This window comes from Elaeis guineensis, chromosome 1, assembly GCF_000442705.2.
Source record: "Elaeis guineensis isolate ETL-2024a chromosome 1, EG11, whole genome shotgun sequence".
Classification (NCBI taxonomy): Eukaryota; Viridiplantae; Streptophyta; class Magnoliopsida; order Arecales; family Arecaceae; genus Elaeis; species Elaeis guineensis.
Genome location: NC_025993.2, coordinates 129536650 through 129546621, shown reverse-complemented (window position 1 = coordinate 129546621; position 9972 = coordinate 129536650). Strand labels below are relative to the sequence as shown.

Below are 9972 nucleotides of genomic sequence, written 5' to 3'. Positions count from 1 at the left end.
AAGAAAACATGCAAGATAACAGGCAACCGGCTTTTGTCCTTTATTTTTTTTTCTTTTTTCCGTTGGGTAAGTGAGAGCTGTGCTTTTCAGCCCCATTAACTCTACACCCTGATATTGTGAGCTCTGACTGGTGGCCTGTGCTTCGGCCCATGTGGTAAGGGTGATTCTGGTAACGGTGAGGTTGGAGCCCCTCACGGAAAGAAAAAGAACTATTTTCTTTTTAGCACACACCTAGGGATTTGGAAAGAACATCCTTGCTCATTCCTCTGAATCAATAATTACCATAAGAGTCCAGTATTACGTCAAATGCTTAAATATGAAAATATGATAACTCAAAAACAAGGTCCGCTCCTACTGCTTAAATTACAAGCACTATAGTCCAAGAGAGGAAAAGATCAATTTAATTTTTTTCTATACAACTTAACATTTAAAATTGTTACAACTAGTTACTATTGATATATCACAAGCTATACAAATAAAAGTAAATGACAAACAGATAAAGTTGCAAAAGTTCCCTTGCTATAACGTGATATACAATCTCTCAACTAAGGGAGGCAAGCCAACAACATGGAGTCGACTATAAGAAATGTCAAAATATCCAACATTGCTGCAGTCTCACTTACTGGTGCTATCTCTAGGACCAAAATGTGATCCCTCAGAAATCATGTGCAGGTGTTTCATGTCATCCATTTGCAGACCCCAAATAAGATAATGGTGTCTTTGAAGGCATGCAATCATCTTTCGCCTATACCAACATCCTATGTCTTGTGGTTACTTCTGGCTGGTACTCAACTTCTCTATCAACTCTTGTATTGTTGAAGAAGCATCCTTCAAAAGAGAAGGCAATTATAATATCAAAATCTATGAAGGCTTGTTGAGTGCTTCACGTGCAATATACAAAATGTTTAGAGCACCCTCATACAACAAAATGAAATGTTTGAGCAATAAGAGAGTTGAAGTTCAGACCAAGCCCTTCTCACCTTTAACTTCTTCCTCAAAGTTTCCTCCTCTTTGTCTCGCCGACCTCTTTCTTCTGAAAATATTTCAATCAGAGCCTCTTGCTCCTGGTTTGCCTCTTCCAATTTCTGGTGCGCTGCTTCTAGCTGGTAAATTCACAAAGCATAATCATTAGGAAAATAAGTGTCAATAGCCACATCCCACATTTAAACCGAAATCAGTGAAAGGTCATTTTTATGACTCGTCATGAGCAAGGCACTAAGGCTCCTACCTTGCATCAGCTGAAAAAACTTGTTTACTAATGTTGTTAGGTGATGCAATTTAAATGAAACGGTTATTATAATACATTTTGGTCGTTATAACAGATGCATAACCCTAAATAAATCATTTCATTTAATGCTCAGGTGAACGACAGTACCGGCAGTTCATTCTAAGTGTTTTCTCTGGACACACATCTACATGATATTGCAGAAGATACTAAAGTACTGAAACCTTTTGCAAGAACATATAGTCATTTCCTCTTTTACTCACTTGCTCATTCAATGATTTATTCCTATCCTTCTCATATTGCAGTTCTTGTAGCATTGATTCCTCCATCCTTATAAGCCTACAGAAGGAATACCAAAATTAAATCACATGTTGATGCATCAATATTCATATTTCATGCTGACTGTGTAAGCATGTGTTAGCAGACCTGTCCTTCAATGTTTTATTTTCATCCTTCAACTGCTTGATACTCAGCTCTGACTCCTGAAGATCTGGTCCACTTCGATCACATAAGGCAGTGGGTGCCTGCCCATCATATAAGTATAAGATAAAGTTTGTTACCAGCTGAAAAATAATTCCAAGTACTGAATTTACCTAGGTAATAATTTATCTAAAAATAAAATAAATATCGATCCAAGATATATACAAATGAATTGTCTATTTACCTTTGAATGTGATCTGGTAGTAATTTGGTTGATCCCCCAACCTCTATCTGCATCTTGACTTCCTTCAGTTAAATTATTTGCTGAACTCTTTGGACCACCAGAATCATTTACAATTTTCTCTGAAAGGACGCATTCAATCTCTGGGTCACTCTCATCGCTTATGTATTGTGTTCCATTTGCTTTTGAAAGTGGAGACCTTTTTTTGTCAAATTTCTCAGCACTCTTGAGACTATGTTCTCTTGAAAACGAAGAGCGTGCACTTTTATCATCCCCCAATTTACCCAAACCAATGGGTGAGTTTCTGGCATTCCCTGCCTTTTTATATGAGCCTGAAAAAGACTTGCCCATAGATTGAACCTTGATTGAATTTTGTGATTTGCTTCTGTGAGATACACCATTTGAAGAAGCATACTTCTTAGAACGCTGGGATATTGAATGAAGGGCTTCAGGTGAGCTCTCTGTCAAAAAGTTGCTATCTTAGGAAAATAACTAGCAGAGAAAGTATATACTCAGCAAAAGTAAAAGACTATCCAGATATGGTAAGAATGCTGAATGCATCCTCAGGATACTAAAAGTTATTTATCGATATTGCATGAAACCAACATGAAGTCGCCACATGAACTGTTCTCATTTCTAATAGATGTGAAATGCTTTCGCTACCTCTATCTTCAGATTCAATTTGTTTTATACTACGCCTTGGAGCATAGCCAATTCTATGACAATTTGTTGACCTGAATGCAACAACAGATGATTTCAGTGATAAGAACAAAATAATTGGTTGCTACTTCATCCTCAAGCTGAAGATCCATCAACAATAAGAACAAACCAATATGTTTTTTGCATCTGAACTAGTCGTGCTTCTAGTCTTGAAAGAATAGTTGTCCGTTCAAAGTCTTGCTTATCATGAGCTGGCTCAACAAAATTGGCCTCCAACACACCTGCACTGGAAAGTATTTATCAGGAAAACATATTACAGGGAGATGGAACAACACATTTGAAATTAGAAAAAGTGGTACCTATAACTCCACGCCCATCACTTCCAGCAGCACTCCATACTCTCCAGAAAGGCTGGCAAGGGTACAAAACATGTAAAAAAAAATTATAAGAGTTCGAAGAAGAGAACAGCCCAAAAATGATGGTTTCTAATAATCCATGATTTAAATCCTTTTCTTGAAACTGAATTAATGTAGACTAACAGAACATAGCACAAAACTTGCTCGGCAACAATCATTTTTCTGAAATGAGCTTGGAAATGAAAGAGAACACCTCGTAATAGTTATCAGATCACAGACAAGCACAGTAAACTTGACAAGTAGATGCTATACTCCTTGTATCTTGCAAGACCAATCATAGAAGTTAAGAAAAACAGCACAGCCACCAGGCAAACCAAAATAAGATCTCTTAGAAGCTAAAAATTTGAGCAAAGCATATTCTAGAAGATATTCTTGAAAAAATTGAGATCCATGAGAAGAACCCAATGAAAAAAAGCTCTAGTTCTCTCTTCTTTTGTTTGCCTTTTTGAAGAAACTGAATGACAATGTTGGCCTGGTCTGAGTTATCCATGACTGCACTAAAGTCTCCGAGATTGCAAATACAGCATGCCATGAATTCAAATTATATGGGCCTGCTATGTCAAAAGCAAAAGCTGCTCACTTCAAGGGGATCATACCCCCAAAGCAAGAGAAAAACTCAAGCAAATTAACATAATGGTCTTTGGCTCATAAGGCATTTATCATTAAATGATTTAGCAGCCAAAAAAAAAATGATAGACGTCTGAATAGAGTAATTTCCTACTACAATAGGCTTAATCAGATCCTTCATAGACTCCTTAGCATAATAAGGATCAAATTTAAAATAGATTTTCCTAAATATCAAATAAGAATTTTCAGTAAATGGTCTAATATCATCAAATTGCAATAAAAAACCTCCTTAGCACAGCACAGTTTCAACTTTCTAGAACAAAATATGCTTAAATCACATCAATAAAAGAATAATACTAATAAAATCAGTGAGTCATGCTTATAGAAACCCTACAATTTGAATTGCTGTCCAGCATAACCACAGAATGTTTTTCAGGATACTTCATTAGTTTGCATCAGGGTTGGTTGCCTCAACCTGAATCGCCCGGTTTGGCATGTACCAACCAGTTCCAAGCGAAAACCAGGTCGAGACAAATGTTCAGTTTGGAACAGATGTCAAACCAGCCAGAGCTGACTTGAACCAAGCAAAACCATCCAAGTCTGCTCAGTTCAAGGCGGTTCACTGCCTTTATAACACCCCCCTCGAACCAAACCCTAAGTTGCCTTGCCTCCCAATCACTCTTCCTCTCTCTCGCATTCAGCTTGGGCTAGGGTTTCGACACCCTGTCCTCCCGCCACAGCCATGACCTCCGATGACGGTCAAGATATGAGCTTTGCCCTCTCTCTTAGTCTCTCCCCTGAAGATTATGACCCCAGTGACTCTCTCTCTCTCTCTCTCTCTCTCTCTCTCTATCAAAGACAACAACGACCCCAGCAACTTCAAACCCCACCCCCCCAAACCCGAAAAAAAATACTCCCCCACTCTCTCCCTCCCCTCCCCACCTCCCCCTCCCCCTCCCGGTACACCTCGAATTAATATGATGTGTACTAGTACCATGCCGAATCAATCACTAATTGGTACGACTCTCCATATTGGTTTGGTGAACCTGGGTTTGTATTGTGTTTTCCACACTTCACCATATAATGTCTCATAAAATGCATAATAAAGAGAAGCCCGAGCATATATGCACATGTTGCTAGGTGCGAACATAAACCTACGTGTTTTTGAGGATGCATATGCATTCACAATGCTTGTTTGCCTTGACTAGATCCCGCTTTCAGAGAATGAATTTTTAAGTTCACCTGTGTAATGCTTGTTAAAATGTTCAAAATTTTCATATAAATAAAAACTATGAGCAACAAAACTTGTTCCATGTATCCGGTAGCCGAATTCATTAATTCCTTGCTTATTTAAGTTGTGTTGCTTGTAGCATTCACAATGCTTGTTTGCCTTGACTAGATCCCACTTTCAGAGAATGAATTTTTAAGTTCACTTGTGTAATGCTTGTTAAAATGTTCAAAATTTTCATATAAAAAAAAACTATGAGCAACAAAACTTGTTCCACGTATCCGGTAGCCGAATTCATTAATTCATTGCTTATTTAAGTTGTGTTGCTTGTAGCAAAACTTCTAAGTCTTATCGCAAAGTTTTCATTCAGATTGATTCTTCAGTTCTTTCTTTGAGACTGACTAGAGAAAATTCACCTATTTATCCAAGACAATCACTGTATTGAATAATCATTAGAAAATCATGCCAGATCACTGCTCATTTTTCCAATCTTATACCAAGCTGCCCTAATCTTCTGATTGAATGTAATGATTACAAAAAGTAAAGTGCATCATCCCTTCATCACTTTATTATAGTTGTGTTGAATGACATTTCATCTTCCTCTCCTTTTTTATTATAGGTTTATATAGGGAGAATAGAAATCTCTGGATATTTTGACCATCAAGTATGACTAAAGACTCGTTTCTAAATAGCATACACACTTCCACCATTTATAAACTTCAGCTCAGTTTACACCTGCACTCTTGGTCGTACCTTCCCATCCCAAACCCATTTCCAAGGCATGTGATTTTCCGAGCATCCACTTTGTTCTCGTGATTTTCCAAGTGTCCACTTTGTACTGGTGTACAGTTGCTAACACCAACAAAATAAGGGTCAAAGTTGTAGCATATGGTATCCATCTACACAGTGTCCACCACTTGGAATTTTTCATTGATTTACTTAAATGTATCATGTTAGAGAGAGAAGCAAGGGAAGTCATCCTCTATAATCCAAGGGGTCAAAGTTGTAGCATATGGTATCCATCTACCAGTGTCCACCACTTGGAACTTTTCTTGATTTATTTAAATGTATCATGTTAGAGAGAGAAGCAAGGGAAGTCATCCCCTATAATCCAAGAAGCATTAGATGAAAAGCGGCCTTTCCACGAACAAGGTAATAAGGGAAGTCATCATCAGAAAAAGTAACAATTTCATCATACAAAATTGTCTCAAACTCATCTCTTTGTTGAGAAAAATGTGACCGTTTAGGAATTGAAAGACCTACATGGATACCAAATAGAAAAGTAGAAGGCTCAAAAATGCCTCAATAAAATAATAAATCCTCCACATTGGAAACAGAACTCATATTCATATAACCAACCAAGTCAAGTGAATATCCAAATATTCTGATAATGGACAATGGTCCGATGGCCAAAGCATGCATTTTCTTTGAAAGAATTTTTAGACACACACTGGATGAATGCAAACCATGACATTTCTCCTATATTAAACTTCTTAGTTCTACAATGCACATCAGCAGCAAGTTTATAATCTGCATTATAGCAATTTTACATCTAAATTTATGGTTCAGGATATAGATACCCTTTCTAACAGGACCCTAAGGGAGTGGCTTATTCTTAGATCTAGAGTCCTTATTTGCAGGTTTGGCAAGGGTTAAAATGATATTCTTGTCCTTATAAACACATAGATGTTCTCCCTATCATGGTAGGCCACATCCATGGGTGCCTTAACAAAATGTGCCACATCCATAGGTAACACGTCATAGTACACCTCATCTTTAAAATCTTTCATTTTGATGGGCACCAAACATCTCCCGATCATAGGTAAGGTTGCCTTATTAACCCAAGCTAACTTAAAAGGCTTAGGATATGGCTCTATCTTAAGATTCAGTCTAGCTACAATAACTTTAGAGACAATATTTATGATGCTACTACCATCTATAAAAAATACTAGTATACTTTCACTCATCACTATCTATAGCAGTGGATAAAATATACATCACTACATTGCAATGACAGTCATTTATTTCTAAATCATTGTCAAATGCTCTACCCCCCACCATGTTTTTTGGTCCCCAACCTCATGTGGATCATCAAGCTCTTGCTTTAAGGCTAAAACTCTCAGGGCTTGAGCTATCTGCTAACTAAATTACTCAAATTGTTGACTCATTCACTCAAGTTTTTAGTCTATGAAGTTCATAAAGGTTTGAAAGTCAAATTATGGTGCAGAAGTGGAGGGAGTGACATTTGACGCAGTTTGGTCCATAATGGAGAGGTGGTCACTCTATTTATTCTCGATTATAGTGTGACACAATGGAAATATGTAGTGATAGACTTAAAATTGCAATAAGTAATTATAAATCCTGAACAACTACAATGTACACACATAAGACTAGTATGTTTAATGCAAATGATATGCCAAAGTCCACTTAACAAACTAAGCTAGATGTAGCAAATAAGAAGGGTGGTCGGTGCAAATAAAGATTTGGTGCAACATGAAGAAATATAGTTTTTTTTTTTTTTGGGTGGAAGCAAAGAGATAAGATTAACTTGCAACTAAAGCAATTTAGTAATCACCCAATCAAATAAATATTAATCCAGCTTTCAAAGGAAAAATATCTTACCTTATAAAAAGCACTCTAAACCACTACTTCACCTTTTAGGGAAGAAAAACTCATTGTAGAGGTAGAATCGGTAGAAGCAGATGCCAAAAATGAATCAGTGCATCAAAATTAGCCAAGGACAGGCTTCAGGTGCTAATGCGGCAAATATTGCTAGCATGATGCAGACATGGAAGCTGACATCCACAAATAACATGTCACTGCTAACTTGACAAAAGGCGCTGACTGGATGCCAATGTGGCACTACTGACTGGCTAGTGATGCGGCACGTGATGATGATGTGGCATTGACTAGACCTGGATCTGATCAAGAAATCGGATCTGGATTAGATCAAGGACAAATGGATCCGGACTCAACCGAGTTTGCTTGGATCTAAGCTTGTAGATCTGGTCGGCTCTAAATTTGAACCTAATCAACATGGGGCTTTCTTCCTTGCGATGCCTCGAGTTCACAACCCTAACCTTGGACAATGGAGGCACGGATAGTGAGGGGGTGGTGGAGTGAGAGCAGTGACATAGGCTAAAGAGGTCAGAGAGAAAATGTTAGATGTATGCCATAGAAGCTAACTAGAACGGCACATATAATCTTTCTAAAAACATAATTTATAATTTTAACTTATTAATGAAATAAAATTGAACTGATTTTTTCATTCATATTATGTAATGTATCTATGAATCGTCCAATGAATTAATAAGAATAATGAACATATTCTCAAAATTGAGAATTTGAGACATATCCTTCATGATTAATTCATAAATTGCTCCCGATCGTTGGATCATCACGAAGACGGTAATTAATCCAGATAGATTAGTACACAGATCGCTTTCTTTTAGAATAGATGAACCTCGAATCTATAATGTGGAGACATGGAGTGAGAGTGCAAGTAGTTGTTAGAGAATAAAGATATCGAGCATAACCAACATGAGTAGTTACTTAAATATCTACCTTCTCATCAGTGATATACACGATGCTACAGTAGTGTGAATAATTCTTTGACCTGCGGTGTCTCGACTATTCACAATGAGATTGTTGTAGTTTGACCACACTATAACTCGATCTCCTAATCATATGGAATCTTGTGTATGTTGGCTATAATAGTTCATTGTAGAAATAAGATGTGTGCCTATATGGGATCTATCGACCTTGGTAGATAAAGAGAAGTCTTATGTGAATCATGACACTAAGTTCTGAAATCCCTGACCATGGCAGCGTGAATGATGGAAAAAAATTTCATAAGATTTCACAAAGAACTCAAATCGATTAAATCTAACATATGACAGATGTGGGGTTTAACGAGTTATCCATAACCTCCGTGTTGTGGGTAGAAGAACCGAATCACACGATAACTGCACAGAAGTTCATTCATTCAGTTCTGTTGGATTGCCACTGCATACTGCTAGGTATCACTGATGGATTGTGAAACCAATAAGAATTATTTAGATGATCAATAATTCTCAATTGACTGAATTAAAAAATGCTCCAATCCATTGAAAGAAGTTTCAATGATATTGATGCTGGAGATCACAATATATCTCACTACCAAACAGAATTAAATCTATGAGATTATACACAGAAAATTGGTCTAGAATTGTGCAATTGAGCTCACGTGGTTTTAATTGGGTTAGAATTTATGAAATTCTATTGGGTTTAGGAATACCATGTTAGCACATGGTTAAACCCAAATCATCTTAAGAGTTGGAATCCTTATGGGATGGGGATTGGACCAAGTCAATAGCATGCAAGATAGGCGCCAATAGTTGAGCTCCCGTCTGAATTAATTATGGAGAAAGGCGCCCCCTTGTGCGACAAGATGGGTGGAGAGGAGGATGGGGCGCATGCCCCATCTGATTTTATGCGTGAGATAAGAGGAAGGGGCGGCTCAAATTGATAAGCATGCCAAGTTTAGCAGAGAATCAAGAGTCCTTCTAGATTAAGGCTTTGAATGAGTCATAGTCTGAAATCTTTTAGGAGTCCTTTTGGTTCTATTTAAACCCCTTAAAATGAGATCTCAAAACCCTAACTTTGGAGAACCAAGATCTGTGCCTCCTTTTCCTAGTCTCACACCTCCTCTCTCTCCCTCACGCCCCATGCACAAAGAAGTTGGGCGTCCTCCATCACAATGCCCAAGGGAGTTGGGCGTTCCACCTCCACGCCAAAAGAGTTCTCTTTCTTCTTCCTTTCGTTTATAGCAAGGTGCATGCTGATTTCTTAGAGAAGAAAATCAAGAGCATCCTAGATCTTTTTCCATGGATGCCTGTAGAGGCTGGACATGTATGCGGCTCTTCAAGAAACCTGAAAAGATATCCATGATCATCAAATTGCAGTGAATATCTACCTGTGCTAAGGTGAAGATCTGATCTTTATGATTATGTTAGATTTATTTTATGATCTTAAGGACATGATAGATCTAGCCTTATGGGATGTGATCTCAAAGATGCATGCTAGATTAGATCTCTTCCACTGCATAAAAAAAAAAATTGTTGATCTAGCATGCATGCCCTAGAAATCCCTTCAGAAAACATGTGAAGGTTTGGACGAGGCACTGGATCACCACCTCCCAAGTTAGCTAAGGGACCAAATGGCTCACACCAACAAG

At 37.7% G+C, this 9972-nt stretch overlaps 1 protein-coding gene across 1 annotated transcript in view; it reads right to left on the bottom strand.

Moving 5' to 3' along the window:
- Positions 1-395: 395 nt before the first annotated feature.
- LOC105061307 (protein MICRORCHIDIA 7) overlaps positions 396-9972 on the bottom strand; it is a 58306-nt gene continuing 48729 nt past the window's right edge. The window contains exons 13-20 of the mRNA XM_010945317.4: positions 2906-2957; positions 2716-2827; positions 2550-2620; positions 1890-2347; positions 1652-1749; positions 1489-1564; positions 981-1103; positions 396-828 (exon numbers count right to left, since the gene is read on the bottom strand). Coding sequence (XP_010943619.2) covers positions 772-828; positions 981-1103; positions 1489-1564; positions 1652-1749; positions 1890-2347; positions 2550-2620; positions 2716-2827; positions 2906-2957 — 1047 coding nt within the window. The 3' untranslated portion in view covers positions 396-771. The remainder of the gene's footprint in view (positions 829-980; positions 1104-1488; positions 1565-1651; positions 1750-1889; positions 2348-2549; positions 2621-2715; positions 2828-2905; positions 2958-9972) is intronic.